The following is a 25,708-nucleotide window of genomic DNA, read 5'->3' as shown; positions in this document are numbered from 1 at the left end:
GTGAAGGTGCGCTCTCTGGAGTATGGGAGACTGGGCGCACGGAGAGCCGCGCTCCTCTGGAGGGGCTTTTCTTTTAGTGTGCCCTAGTCTGGTCATCTCCTCTCCTGGTGGTGGGCTGCTGCTGACACTGTAGATTTTTGTTTTGTTTGATCATTATACAATGATGTAGGGCTGCAGGCGCCGAACTTGGGCTTCGTGATTTGTAATTATTGTGGTGTGTGCTGCTGTATATATTGTATATGGGGATATAGATTTGGGTGTAGGTGTTAGGTTGGGTGGTGGGAAAAGGGGGGAGGTGGGATTATCTTGTGGGTCTATGGGACACTGGGTTGTTTGGGGGAAAACTGGCACTGCCTGATCTGGCCTATGGACGTTGGACATGGACTGAGACATGAGACGCAGGACCAGCTCTCAGGTCAGTGAGGGGGGTTGGGAACGGTGTGCTTGAGTTTGGGGTGGTGGTTAGCTTAGTATTGTATATATTTGTTTAATTTGTGGTTATTTTATTTAAAATATGAAAAAAAAAAAAAAAAAAGTTCATGTATATAGTTTTTGTTTGCCATTGTTTATTTTATTTGTTATTATTATTTTGTTTGGTGACCGGACCAGAAGGTCAAAGTAGTTGTTATTCTGTATATACTGTATAATATGTGTGAGAGGAGAGGATGAGCGGCTGGACCAGTGTTCAGTATACTGATTATTTTCTGGCTAATATTTTTGTTATGTTTTCTGCTACTATTATTGTTATGTTTTTCATTTTTATAATAAAAGATCTACAGGATGCAACTCAGGATCAGTAATGTAATGTATGTACACAGAGACTGCACCAGCAGAATAGTGAGTGCAGCTCTGGAGTATAATACAGGATGTAACTCAGGATAAGTACGGTTCAGTACTCTGTATATATCCAGCTGATGTCTGAGCTGAAAACAAATATTAATCATCTATTCTAAAGCTAGGTAGTTAATATCAAAAATAAATAAATATATATACACCTGACCGTGTATATAGGTTTGCGCTGGAAAAACAACCAAATAGCTCTTCCACAGACTTGGGGAAACCAATAGGTAAAGTTACAAAGGCACATAAACCTATGTGGTTCACATATAGGACAAAAATCGAACACAATAATGTAAAAACAACGGTAGAAGAAATGAGTAGCAGGCTCACCCGCCGTATAGAAGTAGCAATGGACTCCTGGTGTTACTGTCATGCGGTGGGAAATGTCCGTCCGAGGAAATCTTCCGTTAAGGTTAGTCCAGTAATGGTTTAAAGTTGGTGGCTGCCCCGGCCGGTAGCAGCCACTGTTCACCGCAAGCTCGTATAAGCGGGGTCCTAGTTGTGCTGACGCCGCATGTGATCAGAGCGGATCCCTGAAGAAGGAGACAGACGTCTCTGAAACGCGTAGGATAGAGGTCCTTACCGCACTCCGTACACAGCACTGGGCTCTAACGGCGGTCACGTGAGCGATACGTCACACAGGTCCTGTAGCTCAGCCGTACGCACCGCTCTGATCACATGCGGCGTTGGCACAACTAGGACCCCGCTTATACGAGCTTGCGGTGAACAGTGGCTGCTACCGGCCGGGGCAGCCACCAACTTTAAACCATTACTGGACTAACCTTAACGGAAGATTTCCTCGGACGGACATTTCCCACCGCATGACAGTAACACCAGGAGTCCATTGCTACTTCTATACGGCGGGTGAGCCTGCTACTCATTTCTTCTACCGTTGTTTTTACAATATTGTGTTCGATTTTTGTCCTATATGTGAACCACATAGGTTTATGTGCCTTTGTAACGTTACCTATTGGTTTCCCCAAGTCTGTGGAAGAGCTATTTGGTTGTTTTTCCAGTGCGAACCTATATACACGGTCAGGTGTATATATATTTATTTATTTTATTATAGTTTATCGCACAATTTCATTTTGTGGGGAATTGTTGGCTTCGCTGCAGGACAACTCTAACTGTGATACTTGGCGCCACTCTCTATTACTAGTTAATATCAAAAGCCTGGAAAACCCCTTTAAGGCTAGGTACACATGTGGCATTATAGCTGCTTTTTTTCTGCAGGAAAATGTGCTCTCTTGGTAGAAAAGCAGCATCAATAATGCAGGTTTTGGTGCATTTTTTGTGCTGCGCTTCTGTCATGCCACGTTTATCTCTTGTGCATGCTGACAAAGTTTAGTGCAAAAAAAAATCTGATTCTACGACATACGGTTTGGGAGGAAAACACAGAAAAACCTGATACCTGTGGGTTTTTTTTAGCCTCCATTACTTTCAATGGGTGAAAAACGCTGAAAGAAGTGACATTCTCCATTAGTAATAAGGTCCTATAGGTGAGAATGAGTGACTGTAGGCGGATGGCGGACCTGACGCGCGGATGGCGGCTCTAAGAGCAGATTTCATCAGTACAAGCCAGCACCAGGGGGTAATCAGGGACCGGGGCCCACACTACAGACCCCGTCTGCCACCAACGGGACATTGATAGCAGTCCTCACACGTGAGCAGACTATCTGTGACGCTTTTTGATGAACATGTGACTAATGAGGCAAGTGATCGGCTGCAGCGGTTCTATGAACAACATACGCCGCATCATACTTGCAAGATCTGAGCTAAAGCAACAGGGGAACCACTGGATGAGTTTTGTGGGGTTTATTTATTTATTTATTTATTTTTTTTGGGGGGGGGCGGTTGGATCTTTTTGCAGGAGAGCACCGCTCCACCACCTTCTTAGTTCTCACTTGCCAGGGGATAACGGTGCACTCCTGATGATTGACATTTCGGAGTAGCAGCGTTGTGGTGTTCCTGGGCTGTACTGTGCATCCGCAGCAGCAGCGCCGACATCGCAGGAAATACACAGATGCGGAAAAATAATAAAAAAAAAAAAAAGAGAACAGATTGTTTTTATTTGCAATGAGACGTTCGTGGACAACCCATTTAAGAGAAAAAATATCCAGACCAGTCAATCCTATGTCATCAAAATTGTGCAATATTAAAAAAAAAAAAAAAAATCAGTAAGTCTTTGTAAAATGACGACTCCCAGCGTGCCCCGTTTGTTAACAGATGCTGAGAGTTGTAGTTTTGCAGCAGCAGTGGGTCGCCTTATAAACAAGTCAACCCCTGAAATGTGGGCCTTTGGTATGTTCCATTTCTACAGTGCATAGAGATAAAACAGGGCAGCGACACTTCCATTCACTTCAGGGGGGAGGAATAAATTGAGCAATTTTAATTACTGTAAATCATTAATAACTTGTACGTAGATGCCCTGACACATGTATATGGAATAACTGCAGCCATAAAGTCCTGCAGCCTGCATGCATTATACTATATACTGCTATGTGCATGGTATATAGGGGTTTATAGATACAAAACTCCTCCATAAACCATATACCTGCTGCTGTATGTCCGGGTTATAGCCAGACTTCGCATATTGCACCCACCCGGATACAACTAACAGTTATGGCCCCCTAAAACCAGATTACAGGCCCAGCACCGCCCAGCAGCCTTGCTCCTAGGTCAGTCCTGTATATACCGTCCTTACAGACCGTAGCACAGCGCCCTGCAGCCGCCATACTGGCCCCACAGCCCGTACACAGGCCACATCGGGGGTTGGAGACCCCAAAACTCACCATAGCGTCTCCTCTCCGCTTCTCCCTCCTGTCATGTGACCTGCAGACCCGAGCTCCGCCCTTCTCTAAGAAACCGCGTTCGTCATTGGTCAACTCCCGCAGACGACTGTGCTGTAAGTTGATTGGTGGAGGCATAGAAGAGAGACGGCGAGTGTAACCAATCAGAACGCTTCAGCTCTGTCCGGCGCGTCAGACTGGTACCGTCCCTGTCAGGTGTATGCTCGTGGTGTCCTGTGTGCACTAGTGATGGGCATCCGGCTCTTTTTGGTGAACCGGCTCTTTTTTTAAATAAAACTAGATTTTACACTGTCATCGTTCCCAGTCTTTGCCTGTAAAGTGACAGCCTCATGATACACCTGTGTAAGTATCTAGTGAAGCAGTAAAGACTGTTTTTTAGCGTTGCTGTTTCTGCAGATTGTTGGCTCTTGTGAACAGAGCCCGCGCTACTTGGTTGTAGTCCTAAGGCCGGGTTCACACTGCGTTAGCAGCAGCCCGCTCAGCACATATGCTAACTGGCTGCTGTTAACGCAAGTGCCGACGTTACATCGCGCTAGCAGTGACGGACCCGGAAACGCTGCAGCCCGCGGCTCCGGGTCCGTCACTCAATGATGGCATATCCCTAGCGCTCGCCCACTGTGGGTGTGCGCTACTGATGCGTCCGACAATGGAGTCAATGGTGGCCGTAACGGACTGGGTTACACCGCGTTTATGCCGCTGTGTAACGTAGTCCGTCTAACAGACGCCACTAACGCAATGTGAACCCAGCCTAACCTGTATTACTTTGTAATATGTGCCGTTTTTTGTACACGTCCTTTCTGAATTAGTAAGTGCTGTGCTATATGTTGGTGCTGTGTAAGATTGTAATTCATACAAATAAAGGCATGTTGCAAGCACTGTGCTAAGGCTGCTTTCACACTAGCATCGGTACGGGGCCGTCGCTATGCATCGGCCCGATGTACCGACGCACGTTGTGAAAGAAATGAACAACGGGGGCAGCGGATGCAGTTTTTCAACGCATCCGCTGCCCCATTGTAAGGTCCGGGGAGGAGGGGGCGCGGTCGAAAATGGCGGATGCGACGCACAAAAAAAGTTACATGGAACTTTTTTTGTGCCAACGGTCCACCAAAACACAACGCATCCGTCGCACGATGGATGCGACGTGTGGCCTTACATCGCAATGCGTCGCTAATGAAAGTCTATGGAGAAAAAAAGCATCATGCAGATAATTCTGCAGGATGCGTTTTTTCTCCAAAACAATGCATTGCAACATACACCAAACAACGCTAGTGTGAAAGTAGCCTTACACGCACACTGTATACACACACTGTACACACACTACACACACATACACTGTATACATACACAATGTATACACTGTACACACACACACTGTGCAAAGCATACGGAATAGTAAACTCAGTTTATTTCAACACAACGTGGAACAGAAATGTATAAAAGCTACTATACCATGGTATCAACTTCTCCTGCTGGTGGTGCACAGCACTACAAATCCCAGCAAGTCAAACAGAATATGGCACTGCAACCCAAGTTACATACCAACTTTATTAACAGTTAAGTTACAGTAAATATGATTGAGGTAGTATTACAGATAGAACAAGTTTAAAGAGATTGTCCATGACTAACATTGATGGCCTGGCCTTAGGGTACCGTTACACTAAACGATTTACCAACGATCACGACCAGCGATACGACCTGGCCGTGATCGTTGGTAAGTCGTTGTGTGGTCGCTGGGGAGCTGTCACACAGACAGCTCTCCAGCGACCAACGATGCCGAAGTCCCCGGGTAACCAGGGTAAACATCGGGTTACTAAGCGCAGGGCCGCGCTTAGTAACCCGATGTTTACCCTGGTTACCATCGTAAATGTAAAAAAAAAACAAACACTACATACTCACCTTCTGATATCTGTCACGTCCCCCGCCGGCGGCTTCCCGCACTGACTGTGTCAGTGCCGGCCGTAAAGCACAGCACAGCGGTGACGTCACCGCTGTGCTCTGCTTTTACTTTACGGCCGGCGCTCACAGTCAGTGCGGGAAGCAGACGCCGGGGGACGTGACAGATATCAGAAGGTGAGTATGTAGTGTTTTTTTTTTTTTTTTACATTTACAATGGTAACCAGGGTAAACATCGGGTTACTAAGCGCGGCCCTGCGCTTAGTAACCCGATGTTTACCCTGGTTACAAGCGAACACATTGCTGGATCGGTGTCACACACGCCGATCCAGCGATGACAGCGGGAGATCCAGCGACGAAAGAAAGTTTCATACGATCTGCTACGACGTACGATTCTCAGCAGGGTCCCTGATCGCTGCTGCGTGTCAGACACAGCGATATCGTATGGATATCGCTGGAACGTCACGGATCGCGCCGTCGTAGCGATCAAAGTGCCACTGTGAGACGGTACCCTTACTGTAGGTGATCAATGTGGCGAGACGCTGCAGAGAAGCGAGTGCAGCCCCAGCCTCCTGTGATGCCACGTGTGAGACCACCTCAAATGAAACCGTGCACTCTGAACTACGCAAAACAAATCCCCCAAACTATACGGTGGAATTGCTTCCCCACCTTCATTTTACCTCACTGTGAACTTTTTTTTCCTGGTTTTTCAGGACATTATATGGTAAAATGGGCTCATTCAGAACTAAAACTTGTCCTGCAAAAAAAGAAACACAAAACCCCAAGCCCTTACAAAGGCTCCTGAAAGGTGTGGCAGAAAAAGAACAATAGCTGCAACATGAAGGGGTTAATCACCATGATTTGCAGATATTTTGGGTGCATTAAAAAGGTTGCAAAAGTGTAAAGACAAGAAGAGCTGCAGAGTGTCAGATAATTGGAGATGGCACAGAACTGCAGCCGTTATTAGAGGGAGCTGATACTAACAGCATGGCCACCTCTCCAGCACAAGCCTGGCCTGATGGGAGGCTACAGGCTGCACAGCTGCGGTACTTGTGTGAGGTGAATGCCCGGGTGCTGAGGGGAACAATACAGCGACACTTCAACCGCTCCCGGCTGTGCCTTCCTGGGGACTGATTTTGTGATCACATCACTGGACTCACATGCATTTCTTTACACTCCACAGACTCACATCTCCCTCTCTCCTGTCTGCTCCTCCCACATGAGTCACAGTCACACTCACTGAGCTCGCTGAATCTGATAGGCTGCAGGCGCCAGACAAGGAAGGAAAAAAAAAAAAAAAAAAAAAAGATTCGGTTCACTCACGCTGCAGAGCCGGCTCCCATCGTTCACAGCAGGGAGCCGGCTCTTTGTGTCGGCTCGTTCACGAACGACACATCACTAGTGTGCACAGAGCGCGGTATACTACTGACTACACTACCTCTTAAATACACTAATAACGCTACTAATACGCAGCTAAGAATAAAAAATAACCACTATGAACATTGACGCCTAAAGGTCTGAGGGCCTCCGTGGTATACTGCACCTATCCCAAGAGCTGCAAACAAAATTAAAGGGGTACTTACAAGAATATCTAACCAGAACCAATGTCAGTGCATGAATATATCACCCGAACCACCGTCAGTGCATTAATATATCACCAGAACCACCGTCAGTACATGAATACATCACCAGAACCACCATCAGTACATGAATACATCACCAGAACCACCCTCAGTACATGAATACATCACCAGAACCACCGTCAGTACATTAATACATCACCAGAACCACCGTCAGTATATGAAAACAGCAGCAGAACCACCGTCAGTACATGAATACAGCAGCAGAACCACCGTCAGTACACCATCAGCTATAGCACCCCCCTACCACCACCACCACCAAATACCTCTCCTCATTCCCCACAGCTCCGGTATCTTGATATCTTCAGTGTCTTCTGACTCTCGGTGATGTCTCAGGGCAGACGGTGTGATGATGTCACTACAGCACACCTTCTACCGAGCAGTACAGAGAGTCAGAAGAGGCTTTGGAGACCAGACCAAAGTATTTGATATTTTTTTAATGTATGAAGCATGGGACCCATGATACTGTATGGAGCAATATATGGGGCCATTATACGGTATGGAGCAATATATGGGGCCATTGTACTGTATGAAACATTATATGGGGCCATTATACTGTATGGAACACTATATGGGGCCCATTATACTGTATGGAACATTTTATGGGGCCATTATACTGTATGGAGCAATATATGGGGCCATTATACGGTATGGAGCAATATATGGGGCCATTATACTGTATGAAACATTATATGGGGCCATTATACTGTATGGAGCAATATATGGGGCCCATTATACTGTATGGAGCAATATATGGAGCCATTATACTGTATGGAGCAAGGTATGGGGCCATTATACTGTATGGAGCAATATATGGGGCCCATTATACTGTATGGAGCAATGTATGGGGTCATTATACTGTATGGAGCAATATATGGGGCCATTATACTGTATGAAACATTATATGGGGCCATTATACTGTATGGAACATTATATGGGGCCATTATTCTGTATGGAGCAATATATGGGGCCATTATACTGTATGAAACATTATATGGGGCCATTATAGTGTATGGAACATTATATGGGGCCATTATAGTGTATGGAACATTATATGGGGCCATTATACTGTATGGAACAATATATTGGTTCCATTATACTGTATGAAACATTATATGGGGCCATTATACTGTATGAAACATTATATGGGTTCCATTATACTGTATGGAGCAATATATGGGGACATTATACTGTATGAAGCAATATAAGGGGCCAATTATACTGTATGTAGTAATATATGGGGCCCATTGTACTGTATGGAGCAATATATGGGGCCATTATATTGTATCAGTACATGAATGCAACCTCAGAGCCACTATCAGTACATGAATACGACACTAGAACTACCATCAGTACATGAATGTGTCACCAATTGTACTGTCAGATCAGCCCCATATATAATTGTATAGCTTGAACCTACAATTCCCAGTATGTTGTCAATAACAGTAATGAGACACTGGGAGTTATTATTACCAGTCATCATCAGACTGTGAGCCATACAGGAACCACAGTACTGTTGAGACGCAGACAGAATCACAAGTAAACATTTACATCGAGGCTCCTTATAGGTGACCTCTTCTCTAATTGGAGTCATTTCCATCATTTTTGTCCCCATGTAGTAAACACGATATGATGAGATTTCACGCCCAGACCTCGTCTCCGCAGACTTCCATCTTAGCCGTTCTTCTGCCACACGTCGTGACAGAGTGCCCCTAAAAAAAGTATCATAATGCCCTTCTCGCACTATGGCCTCAAAATGCTGCCCTCCATATTCCCATCACTCCATACCGTCCCCAACGCTCACACCACTCAATACTGTCCCCCATGCTCCCACCACTCCATGCTGAACCCCTCACTCCCACAACCCAATACTGTCCACCACACTCCAAAAAATCCATGCTGTCCACCCACCCTTCTATACTGTCCTTCCACATCCCAACCACTCCATACTGTCCGGCTACCACTCCATTCCATGCTTTCCCCAAACGTTCCCACCACTCTATAATGTCACACCACACTCCCACAACTCCATATTGTTCCTTGCATATTCCCACCACTCCACATTGTCCCCCCCCACCACTCCATACTGTCACCCCAGTCTCCCACCACTCCATTCCTTGCTGTCCTCAAACGTTTCCACCACTCTATAATGTCCCACCACACTCCGACAACTCCGTATTGTTCCTCGCATATTCCTACAACTCCACATTGTCCCCTCACACTCCCACCACTCCATACAGTCCCCCTTTCTCCCACCACTTCATGCTGTCCCCCACGGTACCATCACTATCTGCTGTCCCCAAATGCTCCCACCACTCCATACTGTCCTCCCACAACTCCATACTGTTCCTCGCATGTTCCCACAACTCCACATTGTCCCTCCACACTCCCACCACTCCATACTGTCCCCATTTCTCCCAACACTTCATGCTGTCCCCCACGGTACCATCACTACCTGCTGTCCCCAAATGCTCCCACCACTCCATACTGTCCCCCATATTCCCACTACTCCATACTGCACCCCTACACTCCCACCACGCAATACTGTCCCCCATGCTCCCACCACTCCATACTGTTCCCCAAAACTCCCACCACGCCATACTGTTCCCCAACACTCCCACCATGCCATACTGTCCCCCATGCTCCCACCACTTCATACTGTCCCCCATGCTCCCACCACTCCATACTGTCCCCCATGTTCTAACTACTCCATACTGTCCCACCAGACTCCAACCACTCGATACTGTCTGTTCATGCTCCCACCACTCTATACTGGCCTTCCACGCTCCCACAACTCCATGCTGCCCCCCCCCCAATCTATACTGTCCATCCATGCTCCCAACATTCCATACTGTCCCCCCATGCTTCCCCAACTCCACTGTGGCACTGCGTTGACAGCAGTGATGAGGCCAGTAATGTGATGAGCTCAGCTGCGTGCTCCTCTGCTCCTGTCCCACTGTTGATCCTGTCTAATAGAGGAAGATCTCCATGAGCCACAAGAAATGAGCTGCTTTTTATTCTTCTTTCCCTCTTCCAAGGGCCATAATGTTTTTGTTATTTTTCCATCCATGTAGCTCGGTGAAGTCTTGAGTTTTGCGCCAAGATGGCATTTTCAATTATCTAAATTTTGGGGGAAAATGTCAATGCTGAATGTTCGCTTATTTCTTTCCCTCATTTTGCCGGTTTCAGTAATTGTTTATTTCGAGAGATCTGAGCACCGCGTGTTTGCGTTTATGGAGACATTTGCTCACAGAAGATTGTCTAGACTGGAAACAATTGGAAGAAATCTTTAGTTTTGAGGGAAAAAATACTAGCTCAGGTTCTCATCCACTGACTGCAAAAAGAGATCTTAGAAATACCGAAGAATTAAGTCTTAAATTAAGAGATGCGGGGTCTGGTTATGGGGTGGGGGCTTTTTTGTTTGCTGTGGAATTCTGCTATTGGGAGTGTCCAAAATTTAAAGGTGATTTTTTTGGTAAGAAAAAAAAAATCTGTTTCCATGTACAATCTCTTTGTCAGCACTCACAAGAGAGCAGCGCAGCCTCCATTATAGAGCAGCTTTTTGTTTATGTGTTATATTGCAGTATCTGCACAGATCCGACTACTTCCGGGTTTCGGCACATCACGTGATCATATTTATGTACCGCGTTGCACGCCAGGCACTTCCTTTTTCGAACGCAGCCGCACAAGATTCCGTTCACCGTCCGGCTGGCCAATGAGCGCAGGCGGGCACGGCTAGCTCTGACCAATCAGCTGCTTCTGCGAGGATTTCCCGCGAAACCTTCGGTAGAAGCAGCAGCAGAAGCTGATCATGGAGGCTGAGACCCTGAAGAGGCTGGCACCGAAACTGGGGATCACCTCCGCCAGGGTGCTGGGGTACGTGTGCAGCCATGACGCCCCCATTACAGGGAGAGCATGCTGAGACTTGTAGTGCCAAGCTCATGCTTTTGCGAACTGTGATGGTGTAGTAGTGATTCTGTGTGCTGCCGTTTAAAGGGACATTACGTCTCTGTGTTATCTATCTTCAACTGAATGCAAGCTATTTGATCTTTGATAAATTTCCTGCAATGTGTCGGTCTTTAACCGTGAACCCTGCTGCCGTTTCAGGAAGGCGGAGGAGTTCCTGCGCCTGTCACAGGTGAAGTGCAGCGGCCTGTCCGCCATGACTACAGCGACCAGCAGCGCCGTCATGTGTCTCCAGATCGCAGCCGCTGCGCTGAATCATCCCATCGACAAGGTGCCGTCACTGTCTGAGATCACTAAGGGGCTGCGGTGCCGGATCTCCTGGCGCGCCCCAGGGCCGGATCTCCTGGCGATCGGCTGATTGCCATTTTCTTCTTCTTTCCTATTCAGGACTATCTGATTCGATTATCCGGGCTGAACAGGAAGGTTTACTTGTGCTGCCTGAGGTCGTTCGAGTGCCTGCTGGAGGTGGACGCACGGCTGAGCCTCAGGGACCTGGCGATCCAGCACGGCTGCCTGGAGGCTGTGAGCGTGGCATCCAAGATCCTCAGCAGGTCAGAAATTGCAGATGGACGCCCTCTCTGTGCAGCAGGATATGTGATCCCGCAGGATCAGGCTCATCCGGACGTCCGAGATCGGGACACCGTGCACGGAGCGGCTGCGGTCTCGTACAGAGTCATGTATTTCTATGAGGCTGCGGCCGGCCCGTGTGTTGTGCTCCAATCTTGGCCCGATGGCCCCGGTCGGTCCTGATTCTGCACATTTCTCACTCATCTTTCCACTCCTCGCCCTTCTCCATGCAGGTACGAGTCCGGCCTTCCCCCAGCTCAGCAGGAAGACCTCGATTTATCCAAACCATTGTTCCTCACGGCCACCCTGTTCGCTGCCTGCAGGTGGGATTCATTTAACTACTTACAGGCTGGTTTCATACAGTTTTTCGTGGCTTTTCTGCCGCCCCACAGAGCCATGATGGGTGCACGGACCTACGTGGTCTCTTCACCGTTAGTATACTAATGGGAGTGATGTGAATTGTGTCCCAGGTGCCTGAAGTTTAAAGCCGAGAAGAACAAATTCCTGGCGGCCTCCGGAGTGAGGAGAAACATATTCGATCGATTGTGCGTTCAGCTGGAAAAGATCGGAGTCCAGATCTGCCGTGAGTCCGGCGGCCATTTCTCCACTTTAGGCTGAGATCACACATAAGCGAGATACGGCCGAGTCTCGCAGGTGAAAACCCTCCTCTGGCACTCCAGAGCGGAGCGTGCGGCTCCATGTGTTGCTGTGTGGCTGCACGCTCCACTCCGGAGTGCCGGCGCCAGAACTGAGTTTTCACCTGCGAGACTCGGCCATATCTCTCATGTGTGATCCTGGCCTGATTCCGGTGCACGGAATATAGCCGGGAAGGTGAGGCGGAGTGATTATGGGTCTGTGGGGCGGGGATGGTGAGCCGGCCTTTTTATGGCTCCGTGATGACTAGTTATTTGACTTCCGCTTGTTTTTATCATTTAGAGGAAAATGCAACAATCACAGCACAGCCGCGGAGGAAACAAAGAACCTTACTGGAGTGTATAGAGCAAGACCGAGGTGAGTGGCGGCAATGACACCGCACAATGCACGGAATTGTAGTTATTGTGCATGCTCTCATAAGGGAAATGGCCTTTGTACAGAAGGGGGAGGAGGTGAGCTGTGACATCGCCTATTGTGAATGGTGGATCCTGTGTTATCTACTGTATATAGAGGTGTTATCAGTCATTGTACAGGAGGAGGAGGTGAGCTGTGACATCGCCTATTGTGAATGGTGGATCCTGTGTTATCTACTGTATATAGAGGTGTTATCAGTCATTGTACAGGAGGAGGAGGTGAGCTGTGACATCGCCTATTGTGAATGGTGGATCCTGTTATCTACTGTTTATAGAGGTGTTATCAGTCATTGTACAGGAGGAGGAGGTGAGCTGTGACATCGCCTATTGTGAATGGTACATCCTGTGTTATCTACTGTATATAGAGGTGTTATCAGTCATTGTACAGGAGGAGGAGGTGAGCTGTGACATCACCTATTGTGAATGGTGGATCCTGTGTTATCTACTGTATATAGAGGTGTTATCAGTCATTGTACAGGAGGAGGAGGTGAGCTGTGACATCGCCTATTGTGAATGGTACATCCTGTGTTATCTACTGTATATAGAGGTGTTATCAGTCATTACCTGCTGTGTAAATATCCTCCTCCCATGTAATCCTCATATTGTGTTCTCTCCTCTGAATAGCATCTGATGATGATGAGGAGGAAGACGAGGAGATTCCACGTAAGCAGACGCGCACTGACACCGCAGACAAGGAGAAGGACTATGAGGAGTGGAAGAGAAAGATACTGGAAAATGCTGCCAAAGCTGCAAAACCAAAATAGCCGAGTATGGGGATGTGACTAGACTGGACCTGTATAAGGCGCGTTTCCATCCTGTACCCGCGTTCAGTTCCACAGTGGAAACGCTGCAGTTATTGTGAACCTCCTGTGACAGAGAAGGAACGCCGCTCCGCAGAACACTCGCGCTTCAGAAGCCAGATGTCTTTTTCGTCGCTTAATTCCAACAAACTTTTATTAAGTTGTCTAATTTTTTTTTTTTTGTGGAATAAACCTTTTTAAAATCAAAGATTCATAAGTTTAGAATTTTAATAATTTCATGGCCTCCTTAAAGGGATTGCTCTATGACCTGTTGATTGGATATGCCATAAATGGCCTCATTCCTGGGACCCCCGTGTGGCTCTGTCCATTAATTTCTATTAGTACTTGCTGAGCAGATTTCCCCGTTCCCGTAGAAATGGATGAGCGACGCTGGCCTTGTTGACAGGATATATTTTAACATTGATCATTTTTTTTATTTATTTTTTTGTTGAATTGTTAAAGAAAAATAAAAATGACACCCTTGTAATCTGTGCAGATGATTATTATTTTTCCTAATCCTGTATCCAAGGCTACTTGTTCTACTGCCTTGTCAGGAAATCTCTTGGTCAGACAGAACATAATCTGTATTCGTCCGCGGTGATTTATATGGACCGTGTGAACACGCCGTTATTGGTAGCACAAGTAAATAAACCTGGTGTAAAAAAAAAAAAAAAAAAAAAAAAAAAAAAAAAAAACTACCAGAGCTCTGCTTAATTGTGGGTCTTGCTTCCTTTTCTGGCAGCCAATGTGCCGTCATTATTCACTTAAGAAGGGTAGAAATTGTAAGGCATTTACATTTGGAAGTTTTTTTTTTTTTAATATGCTGGGATTTAAAGAAAAAAATCCCTTTAAAGAGGACCTGACACTTCACACAATAGATTTGTCACCTGGTGTTAACGCCGCTGTCCTCCCAAATCCGGCATGGTCTTTCTTTTGTTCCTGCGCCTCTCCATTCCGGAGATATGGCCCCTTCTTTTCCGTATATAAATTAAATCTTGTCTTTTAAGTGGGCGTGGCACTCAACTCTTCTACAGCCCACTTGGCAAATAAGACTAGATTTATTAACAGGGCCGTATCTCGGGAATGGAGAGGCGCAGGAAGGAAAGTAAAACATCGCCGAATTCAGGGGAACAGTGGCGTTTATATGGGGTAGAAAAAAATAACATATTTGTCTTTTATAAGATGAGTTACATCAGTAAAGGCCAGGAGGTGAAGTTATGGAGGAAGAATAGCTTGTCTTACAGCAGGTATCGCCAACCTTTCCTTACTCCAGATATTTACCATTTTACATTTTCAGGTCGACAGTAGCCGCCTATTTTTGAAGAGTATTTTGGAAAATCACAACTTACGAAGGGCTGATTTCAGACATATTCTACCATTACAGAAAAATAATTAAAAGAAAATTTCACAAGTCAATTTGAGATCGTTGTATACAGTTTATCAGGTTCTTTACATGGTCTGATAAAGAATGATAGGGACAGAACGTTCTTTAATAGAGCATTCCGTTCCCATACATATAATGTTAGTGCATGTCTGCCGTCATTTACAGGGATTCTGATTAACCCCATTGTTGCATTTTACAGTAGAAACCATGGTGCGCAAACAGCTGACAACACAGCAAATGGACCTTATTGTTGAAAATTATTGGTCAGGAGAAGGGTGCAATTTTTTTTCCAAGGCATTAGAGCTACCATGTAGCACTGAAGAAGTCATCAAGAAGTGGCTCAAATTGGCTAAACAGTGACATTACCTAGTATTGGACGGCCCTAACAAATTTGATGAAAATCGAACCAGGAGTCTGCCAAGAGGTCAACAGCAACATTAAAGGAGCTGCAGGAACTTGTCAAGTCCTGGTTGTGTACTGCATGCAACAACAATCTCCTGTGTTCTTCATACATCAGGCTTGTGGCGTTGGGTGGCAAGACGGAAGCCCTTTCTTACAGAAAAAAAAAAGTCCAAGCCTGGCTATGTTTTGCTAAAGTCTACAGAAAGTCTGTGAGAAGCATGTGAGGGACATGTTATGTCTGAGACCGAGGTGGAACTTTATTTTTTTTACCCAAAATTCCTAAAGATGCAAAGCCAACACTGAATCACTGGAAGATCACCATCCCCACAGTGAGGCATGGTGGAGGCAGCATTGTGTTCTGGGGCTGTTTTTCTGCAGCCGGGACTGGTGCTTTAATCAAGGTGTTCACAATTCCTTCCAATCAGTCAATTTTACATCAGAATCTTCAGGCTTCTGCTAAAAATATGAAGAGGAATTTCACCTTTCCGTATGACAAATGCCCCTTACCGACCTCCAAATCAGTAAAACAACAGCTTCACCGGAAGATGATCACAGCTCTGAATCCAAGTGACAATCTGTGGGTGACCTGAAGAGGGCGCTGTACACAGGAGATGCCCCCGCAATCTGTCACATTTGGAGCTAATGTAAGCAAGAGCGGGCAAAGATCACCAATTCTAGATGTTCCATGCATAGACCCTGACCCAAAAGGACTAAATGCTGCCAAACATTAAGAGGACTTAAAGTAATAGTATTAGGGTGTGTGTATTTACGCAACAGCATGATTTTAATTCTTTATTTTCTTTTTCCACCAGAAAATATTTGTTTGTCAAAACCATTATGGGTGACATTTAAGGTGGAAAAAGTTCTTAAATGACAAAAACCTTGTGTTCTAACGGGAGTGTAGACTTTTTATATCCACTGTTACAGAGATCACACGATGGAGAACTCGCCACCTTCTCTTCTCCTATTCAGTTTGCCTAGACCCCGCCTCCGCAGGATACAGGACTTTGGTCACATGACTGATGATCACAAGGTCCTGCTGCACTGATAATGCAGGACTGCTATTATCTTTGAGGATGGGGAGTGTTTGATAATTGCCCATTCTGTCTGCCCCGCCATCTTGTTTTAAGGCTCTAGAAATAATAAACTGATCATAAATTGTTCCTCTTTCTGTGATCCCCAGTGATCACCTATTATCTGTGGCCAGACCTGCTAAGTTTCCCTGCAGCATCACCAGTGGTGAAATGAGAAATTACACCATGCCCGTTCACATCAATAGAGGATGGGTCCTCCCGAGCTCTATATCAGGATTCTGAATTTAGGACCCCAATATTAATACCCAGATAAAATATATGAAAACTTTCGTAAATTAAACCACTTCAAGTCTATTTAATCAGTTTAATTTACAAAGAACATCAATTTTTCACCAAAACTATTGCACACGACAATGGCCCTTCTATAATATAACCCTCACAATAAGAAATGTTCAGTGGGTGCTTCTGACGTACGCCCCCGATGTGATGTGTACGGAGACTTAGAGGCCAAGACCTCATTACAGGTAATCATACTAATGCAATTAAAAAGGAAAATTTCATTTTGGGTTTTTTTTTTTTTTTTTTTTTAAAGTGCATGCATTTCCAAAATTCTTAGCGATATTTTGCAACTGATCCCCTACTTGATACAATGTGGAGATCATACTTTTACCATCCCAATACTGTATTTTCTACCTAGGAATATGCAGATATTATGGTGGGTAGCCCGACAGGCGGCTTCTTCTTGGCCACGGGCCGACCATGGTGTCCTCATAGTCCGTAATGGAAAGTCCAGAGTTTGGCTCGGAAAGTCTACTGACACTATATCCAAAATGACTACATGTGTTCTGTGCTGCTGAAGCTGCAAAGGAGCCAAACTCTCAGTGTCTTTGTGTGGCTGCAGCTCTCGCAGCATCCGGTGACCGGATGGCCATTCTTTGTGTAGCCCCCCGTCTGTCCTTATTCTAGGAGGGCTTCAGGGAAAGAAGCTGGAACTTCTTGAGACGATTTGCCGCCGTGACCACGTAGAAATGTTTCTGGAGGAGACAGTCAGCATCAACATTAATGGTTGTGCCGCCACAGAATGGGAAAAGTTACATAAATATAAAGGTATCGAGACGATCTACCTACTGGTCATCACGGAACATGGAGGAAAACCATACAAAGTAATGCAGAAACAGGCACTGTATATGGGGAGGAGGACTCTAGCAGGCACTGCGTATGGGGAGGACTCTGGCAGGCACTGCGTATGGGGAGGACTCTGGCAGGCACTGCGTATGGGGAGGACTGGCAGGCACTGCGTATGGGGAGGACTCTGGCAGGCACTGCGTATGGGGAGGACTCTGGCAGGTACTGCGTATGGGGAGGACTCTGGCAGGCACTGCGTATGGGGAGGACTCTGGCAGGCACTGCGTATGGGGAGGACTCTGGCAGGCACTGCGTATGGGGAGGACTCTGGCAGGCACTGTATATGGGGAGGACTCTCTGGCAGGCACTGTGTATGGGGAGGACTCTCTGGCAGGCACTGTGTATGGGGAGGACTCTCTGGCAGGCACTGTGTATGGGGAGGACTCTCTGGCAGGCACTGTATATGGGGAGTCGTCTCTGACAGGCACTGTGTATGGGGAGAACTCTCTGGCAGGCACTGTATATGGGGAGGACTCTCTGGCAGGCACTGTGTAGGGGGAGGACTCTCTGGCAGGCACTGTATATGGGGAGGACTCTCTGGCAGGCACTGTGTAGGGGGAGGACTCTCTGGCAGGCACTGTGTAGGGGGAGGACTCTCTGGCAGGCACTGTGTATGGGGAGGTTTATTGTACCCTCCTTGAATAAGTGCACATTGGCATTGGTGCACTCTGACCTGTAAAAGTTTGTGCCCCCTTGCTGTAGAGATTCCCTAAGAATTAACCACTTACTTTCCATTTCTTCTGCGCCATGTATCTCTGAAGCAGGACCTGCGATTTAAGGCGCACTTTGTATTTTTGTGCTTTTAAAGGCAGGTTGACAAGCCACTCGTGCTTCAGGCACTGACCGGCACTGAGTCTGCAGCTAGAAGACAAAAAACAAAGTCCTCAGAAACAGAAGCCATTTCTAGCTGGATGGGAGCTGGTGTTCAGTCACAGAATCACCTGGGCTTTCTAGAGAGGCACAGTCCTCTCCGGCTCCACCCCACGCTCTGTGACTCCTCCTCCTACACTGATTACAATGTAGTCCCAGAGTGATAGTTGGACATCCCCTTTAAGCAGATGATTCGGGTCATCGCAGCTTTACCTTTTCTCTTTCACTAACAGTCTGGAGATGAAATCTTTGGCTTCTTCCGACACTTGATCAAATGTCTCGGACTCAAAGTCCCAGTTACAGTTCACGATGTAGTTCATGGTCTCGGCATCACTTTCACCCAAAAACGGAGACAGACCGCTGAGGCTACAAAAGAAGCGGGGGAGGTAACAGGGAAACAGTCAGTAAATCCGAACTTTACGCCAAGCTGGGTCTCTCTAGCCACTGTAAAACTACTACTCCCAGCATGACTAGACTATGGCACTGTGCACATAAAAAGGCTAGATCTGTCTTAGACAAGATGTGGTATTAATGTCTAATAGATGCCTCCAGAATGGGGGTCCCATGTAGTAGTGGCTGTTGTAAATTCCAAGTGAGATTTGTAGTTTACTGTACATGTATTTTATTACTGAATAAATTATTTTCTGGAAAAAAAATGTTGTGGGCTCCCTCTGAAATTTTATTAACCAGCAGAGGGAAAGCGGACAGCTGGGGCCAGATTTTTATAGCCTGGGAAGGATGTAATACCCATGGAGCTTCCCAGGCTATTAATATAATCTCACAGTGGTATACTTAGCCTTTCCTGGTTATTAAAATGGGGGACCCTAAAAAAATGACGTGAGGAATATTGTGGTTTATTATTTTAATTCGGTTACAGGCAACAGTGGCTTTTGTGGATTGGGCATTGACGTGAGTATACGTGTTTTGGTAAATGTAGATTCCTTATAAGGAATCTGTCATTATTTCAATTAAAGGACTTCATTTTGGGTGCTAATTTTTTATACAATATCACTATGGGGTTAGTAATGGAGGTGATGTTTTTAGTCTGGGAGGGGGCCAATATCCATGGTCCTTTCCTAGACTATTAATATCACCCAGCAGCTGTCTGCCTATCCTTTGCTGGTTATTAATTATAGGGGGACCCTACATCATTTTTTTGGGTGGGTCCCCCATTTTAATAACTAGGAAAGGCTAAGTATAGAGCTGTGAGCTAATATTAAACTTCTGCCCCCAACTGTTGGCTTTCCCTCTGCTGGTTAATAATATCTGAGGGAATCCCATGCCATTTTTTTTTCTGAAAGAAGTGTATTTACTATAAAAAAAAATACATGTACAGTAAACTACACACACAAAGCAGTGATTATATATCTCACTCACATATTCATATTTTTTTTTATCTATCTATTAATCTTATCTCATGAAAAAAAATTTATTACAATCGGATCACATTTGCATGTAAATGGGGTGCTAGGTGTTAAAAATCTGATTGTACTCATGAAAATCGAATGACGCTTGCATGACGCTCATCTGTCCCACTTTTATGGCCCGAAATCGAACCTTTTTTTTCCCCCACAGTGATTGGTATGAGCTCTAAATGTCTAAGATTGGAATACTCCTTAAAGGGCTCTAGCGCTAAAACAGCGCCACTCTTGCCTAAAGGTTGTGTCTGGTACTGCAGTTTATCCCTAATAACGAGAATGGGTCTCTGCCATTTTTGGAAAAACCCTTATTTTTGATAACAGACAGCTGATTTAAAGGGGTTGTCCAGAAGATAGAGATTAATGTTCTATATTTAAGGATAGGTCATCTATATGAGATTGGTGGGGGTCCCCCCAATCAGCTGTTTATAGGAGCAGTGACCACTGGAAGTTTATAGTACATAGATCCGGAGTGCCGCAGCTCCGTACACTCAGGTACTGCAGCTCAAAAAGAACTTGGCTGCAGTACACAAGTTTGGCCACTACATGGCGTATGGAGCTGTTTTCTGGCCCAGACAATCCCTTTAACATGTTCCTGCACCCACCATACAATGCACCTCTTCACTTTCGCCCCTTGTCTCCCACCTAGAGGGTTTGTGCAGATGATGTAGAAAATCAGTGGCATATGTGGCTCCCAAGCCAGATGACTCACAGCATGTAGGTGATGACTCCCACACTCCACATGTCCGTGGGGAAGGACACAAAATCGTAATTCACCACTTCTGGAGCCAAAAACTCTGGAGTCCCAAAATTCACTTTGAGCTTTTCTCGCGGCTTGTACCTAGAAATCACCCCCCCAAAAATCGTTAATGTCGTAACTGGGAATCAATGGGGTCATCAGACGACAGCAGCGCGACCACTCACCTCCTCGCCAGCCCAAAGTCAATGATCTTTATCTGGTTTCCTGTGCGGCTGACACATAGAATATTCTCCGGCTGAAGGATACAAAGTATCAGGGTCAGGGGGATCTTCTTACTAATCTTTAATCCTTTCTAAAAAATCTCATTCCGTTTTGTGTATGCAGCTCCACTGCGGAGCTATGTGACGGTTCACATGCTACAGATTTTGTATTGAGAATTGCATTGAGAGGGTGCAGCAAAATCAGGAGGAAAGCGAGTGGAGGAACCAGTTGACTGTACGGTCTTAGTCTTTTACTATGTAGACACATAAGTCTGCATAGGAGCTGTATACACAAAACAGTAGCGGGGTTTTTAAGAATTACAATTATTTGCAAAGTTGGTTCACTTTCTTTTTATGGCTAGATTGGAGCTTTAACAAACATGGCTGCAACAGTGGACATTCCCTTTAAGTTTAATTAAAGGGGATGTCTTACCTTGAGATCCAGATGTAGAATATACTGTTGGTGCAGGTAATAAATCCCTTCGCAGATCTGCTTGGTAAACATGATGGCGTCCAGCTCTGTGAGGTGGTAACTCTCATCTGTGATCCTGTCGAATAATTCGCCTCCGTCCAGACTGGAGAGAAACAAACAGAAAATCCATCGAAATGTATGGAAAATCCATTACTTCTAATATGGCCTCCATTGAGATATGTCTAATAACGGTAGGAAAAAAAAGATGAGCTCAATAGTCAGACAACCACTTTTATTTATTTTTTTTATACCATTTTGCACCTTTTTAGAGCAAAAAGTCGCAAGACCCTTTAAAATGTCAAACGTTACTTTCAATAAAATAAAACTAGATCTATTTGGTTCATTTGCATCTTCTTTTTGGAGTTTTTTAGAAATTCTTTGATTTGCGCCAAACTCTTCTGTTAATTTACACTTTTTTTGTTGTCTAATTTATATCACCAACGTGGAAGTGTTTTTTTTGTTTGCAACTTTTAAAAAAGTCACAAAATTTTGACACCAATGTACTTTAGACACCCTCAAGATTGACACTTTTGTGGATCTCTTAAAGGGGAAGCTCCTTTAACGATGCGCCTAGATGATACATACTATTCCATGATTAACGTCAGGTCGTTTTTGCATTCGAAGGCGTCGTATAATTGTATCAGGTTGACGTGATTTAACTGGTTCATGACATTAATTTCATTTTTCACCTCATCCTGGAAGGAAAAAGAGAAAAATAAACAAGTCACCAAAAAAATACAAATACTGACGTCTCCCCTCCCCCATGTAACGAGATGAGGGGTCTGGAGATCCAGGTGTCTGTGGAGGAGTAAAGAAGCGGATAATTAGAGGCCGGCAGGTGCCCGGATGACTAGCCGCAGCGCCAGCATGCCCTTTACTAGACCCCCATCTGCGGAGCATTGACAGCATCTCCCGCTAAGAGGCTCATGAATATGCAAAATATATTCAAACGAGCTTGTCAGAACCCCCCACCTCCCGCCATACACCCCTGCACTAAAGGGCAAGTGCCTTCCCCGGCACGTCAAAATATTAACATGCCCAATAACTCAAGAAAAATGGCCAAAACAACAAAACTTTAGTGCATGTCCGAAATAAATAAAGGAAAAGCAGCTTTCTACTATTTCCGTCTCCTAATTAATTCGGTATGGGAGCGGAAATAGAAATAAGTGATCACTGTCTGCTACAATGTTGCATAAATCATACTACAAGCGAAGATAAAACTTTATAATACTATTATTAATATTTTATTTTCCGTCATTGCTGGAATCACAGCTACACTGCTCATTAATGCTGTTTAATGTTCTCTATACTTTAGCTCTCCAGTAAGTGTTTTATCTCACCCCAGAGCTAGATTCAATGACTACACTGCTCAGTACTGCTATATAATGTTTTTCATGATGCAGCTTTTTAGTAAGTGGTTTATCTCGCTCCAGTGCTGGATTCAAAGCTACAGTGCTCAGTACTGCTGTATAATGTCCTCCATCCTTCAGCAGTCTAATAAATATTTTATTGCATGTCAATGCTGGATTCACAGCTACACTTCTTATTACTGCTGTTTAATGTTCTCCATACTTTACCTCTCCAGTAAGTATTTTATCTCACTCCAGTGATGGATTCGAACCTACTCTGCTCAGGACTGATGAATAATGACTTCCGTGCTGCAGATTTCTAGTAGGTGTTTTATCTCACTCCAGTGCTTAGTAGTGCCTTTTAATGTCCTCAATGCTACAGCTCTCTAGTATGTGTTTTATCTCACTCCAGTGAGTCGGCATGCGTGCCGGGGAAAAGAACGGTGGGAATCAAGCAGGGACATCAGCGCTACAACTGCTGTATAATGTCCTCCATGCTGCAGCTTTCTAGTAGGTGTTTTATCTCACTCCAATGCTGGATTTACACCTACTATGCTCAGTAGCGCTGTGTAATGTCCGCCATGCTGCAGCTCTCTAGTAAGTTTCTTATCTAACTCTGGTGATGGATTCAAACCTACACTGCTCAGCACCGCTGTATAATGTCCTACATGCTGCAGCTATCTAACATTTTATCTCACGCCAATGCTGGACTTGCAGCTACCCTGCTCAGCACTGCTGTATAATGTCCTACATGCTACCGCTGAACATGTCTTACATGAAGATAGGAATTTCTTGACTGTGTGTGCTGTGTTTGGGAGACATTATAGTAGCTAGTCTACACCCACAACTAGCGAAAAAAAAATATTGGTGACATCAGTAGCACATCTACTTACCCTTTCCTTGGGCGCTTTCACTTTGATGATTTTTGCAGCCAGACGGAGCCCAGATGCAACCTCCACACATTTGTGAACTTGACCAAAGCGCCCCCTAGTGACCAATATATGAAAATGTGAAAAGTAAATACAAGGTATAAGAAAGTTTATGTTAGTATTCACATCCCTCCCTTGTTATATTCCATACATTGGGTATTTTTTTTATTTTTTTCTAACCACCAGATGGCGCTGTTGCTGTGACAGCAAAATAAAGAAAAACACTTAAAGGTAAACTCCACCTTATTAATTTGGAAACTTCAGGATTATTCCTGTGCATACAGCTGCAATAAAATGCAGTTGTCAATTTAAAGAACCCTTGGCATTATACATGTAATCTATTGATTTGGATGGGTGCTGTGTACCACTTCATTTCCTGTATAATGCCAATGCATTGCAGCTGCTTCCTCCCAGAATAAGATCTGATCACCTGGGACAACTCAGTATGGCCTTCCAACAATTCAGGATTCCCAGAGAAAATGTAGCTGCTGCACAACTCTTCCACTGTCCCAATGATCAGCACTTTGAATAGTAGCAAATACTTAAAGGGATTGTAGTGGGATCTTATATGTGTATCCACATTCACGTGTTTTACTCTATTACATTTTACATAAATGTTTCTTTTTGTAATCAGGAAACTAATGTCCGTAAAGCGCTGTGGAATTAATGTTGTTATAAAAGTGAGTAAAAATAACTAAATAAATTTAAAAAACTGACTTAAAGGTGACTTATCACTTGCTAAAAACATGTAATTTTTTGATCTTGTGTAAATGCCGCTGTTCTCCTGAATCCAGTGATGTTTTTCTTTTCTCTCTGGGACTCTCCATTCCTGAGATATGGCCTCCTCTTCCCTGTGTATAATTCTAGTCTCCTTAGCTAAGTGGGCGTGGTCCTGAAAAACACGCCCACAGAGAAGAGTGGATGACCACATCCACTTAAGACCTCATTTATACACAGGGAAGATGGGGCCATATCTCGGGAACAGAGAGGCACAGGAACAAAAGAAAAACAGCGCCGGATTCAGGAGAACGGCGGCATTTACATCAAGCACAAAAATTACATATTTATGATATATAAAAAGGTCCCCTTTAAGTCAGTGTCTTCCCTGTTACAAAAAGATATAATGTCAAAAACATGAATTTGAACATATAAGATCTCTGTATCCACTAGGGGGGGTCAGATGTTAGATGGAATAGTTAACCCCTCCTCTGCCGCAGGAACAACAGAACGGAAAAAGTTACACAATCGGTGTGCTGCTCCTATGTTTCAGGCGAGACTTCAGACATGTTTTGGGAGTTTGTCAAAGTGCTGTTGTTATCGCTGATTATAAATAGCCCCGGTACATGGTAAACACCATTGAAAGACCAGAAGCATAAATCTCATCTTTCTCACGCTTTACAATGGATTAGCCCCTGGGCCAGCTGTCCATTAACCGTGTAATGCACAGCGCTTTCTGTATGCCACGGTCACATGCCGCAGGGTGTAAATATATCCGCTGTGGAAAAACAACTTTACAAGAACGTTATGGTCTATACACAAAGGCGGTAATGCATCACAGCCTGTATCCATTTCCAGCATAATAGCCTCCCCCTCAGTACAAAGAAAGCACAGGATTACATGTTTCACATATTTCCCCCCTTTCCTTGCTGGTCTGCATCCTCGGGGTATGATAATCGTGGGTTAAAGAATCCTGTTCAGCATGGAGAGGCAGTGTATTGTATAGCTTATAAATGCTGCATAACTTTTTACCAGTCGTTTCGTAATCCACATAGCCTGAATTAGAGGGAACTAAACAGGTCTGTGCACAAGAGAGACAGTCTGTTGTATAGCAGATAAATGGACGCTAAATAATTTCATGACCAGTCATTTCTTAATTCATGATGCCTACATTAGAGGGAACTGAACAAGTCTGTGTACCACAGAGAGGCAGTTTGTTGTGTAGCAAATACATAGAAGCCAATTGATATCTTGAATTGTCTTTTCTTAATTTGTAAAAGGAAACTTAACAAGTCTGTGTACCATAGAAAGGCAGTCTATTCTATAGCAGAAAAAAAAAATCACTTTTAATTTCTTAACTTACAATGTCTGAAATAGAGGTAAGTGGAAAGGCAGTGCATTGTAT

The 25,708-nt window shown here is 44.9% G+C and overlaps 3 protein-coding genes across 5 annotated transcripts in view; 1 reads left to right on the top strand and 2 right to left on the bottom strand.

The window, feature by feature from the left end:
• VPS35 (VPS35 retromer complex component) overlaps positions 1-3,893 on the bottom strand; it is a 53,039-nt gene extending 49,146 nt beyond the window's left edge. The window contains exon 1 of the mRNA XM_077288689.1: positions 3,633-3,893. Within this exon, the coding sequence (XP_077144804.1) occupies positions 3,633-3,767 (135 nt within the window). The 5' untranslated portion in view covers positions 3,768-3,893. The remainder of the gene's footprint in view (positions 1-3,632) is intronic.
• ORC6 (origin recognition complex subunit 6) lies at positions 3,784-14,029 on the top strand. 2 transcript variants are annotated; one of them, XM_077288691.1, is made up of 7 exons: positions 3,784-3,992; positions 11,291-11,420; positions 11,537-11,700; positions 11,950-12,039; positions 12,187-12,299; positions 12,653-12,727; positions 13,408-14,029. In XM_077288691.1, the coding sequence occupies exons 2-7, from the start codon at positions 11,346-11,348 to the stop codon at positions 13,545-13,547; spliced, it is 657 nt and encodes a 218-aa protein (XP_077144806.1). In that variant the 5' UTR covers positions 3,784-3,992; positions 11,291-11,345; the 3' UTR covers positions 13,548-14,029. The 2 variants fall into 2 exon arrangements, with proteins under 2 accessions (XP_077144806.1, XP_077144805.1); XM_077288690.1 differs by lacking the exon at positions 3,784-3,992 and adding an exon at positions 10,857-11,059.
• Positions 14,030-17,177: 3,148 nt separating this feature from the next.
• MYLK3 (myosin light chain kinase 3) overlaps positions 17,178-25,708 on the bottom strand; it is a 30,042-nt gene continuing 21,511 nt past the window's right edge. For both annotated transcript variants that reach the window (XM_077288683.1, XM_077288682.1), the window contains exons 6-13: positions 23,551-23,644; positions 21,894-22,003; positions 21,270-21,411; positions 20,801-20,871; positions 20,589-20,717; positions 18,672-18,824; positions 18,317-18,449; positions 17,178-17,437 (exon numbers count right to left, since the gene is read on the bottom strand). In XM_077288683.1, coding sequence (XP_077144798.1) covers positions 17,366-17,437; positions 18,317-18,449; positions 18,672-18,824; positions 20,589-20,717; positions 20,801-20,871; positions 21,270-21,411; positions 21,894-22,003; positions 23,551-23,644 — 904 coding nt within the window. In that variant the 3' untranslated portion in view covers positions 17,178-17,365. The remainder of the gene's footprint in view (positions 17,438-18,316; positions 18,450-18,671; positions 18,825-20,588; positions 20,718-20,800; positions 20,872-21,269; positions 21,412-21,893; positions 22,004-23,550; positions 23,645-25,708) is intronic.

Source organism: Ranitomeya variabilis, chromosome 2 (genome assembly GCF_051348905.1).
Source record: "Ranitomeya variabilis isolate aRanVar5 chromosome 2, aRanVar5.hap1, whole genome shotgun sequence".
Lineage (NCBI taxonomy): Eukaryota > Metazoa > Chordata > Amphibia > Anura > Dendrobatidae > Ranitomeya > Ranitomeya variabilis.
Note: the sequence above shows the minus strand (reverse complement) of the source record. Positions and strands in the feature narration are given on the sequence as shown.

What these genes read in the sequence shown, in the direction of transcription:
- ORC6 (XM_077288690.1), top strand. Translation starts at nt 10,995, where the DNA reads ATGGAGGCTGAGACCCTGAAGAGGCTGGCACCGAAACTGGGGATCACC. An exon ending in ACCCTGTTCGCTGCCTGCAG is followed by an intron (nt 12,040 to 12,186) that starts GTGGGATTCATT and finishes ATTGTGTCCCAG; the next exon opens with GTGCCTGAAGTTTAAAGCCG. An exon ending in GATCGGAGTCCAGATCTGCC is followed by an intron (nt 12,300 to 12,652) that starts GTGAGTCCGGCG and finishes TTTATCATTTAG; the next exon opens with AGGAAAATGCAACAATCACA.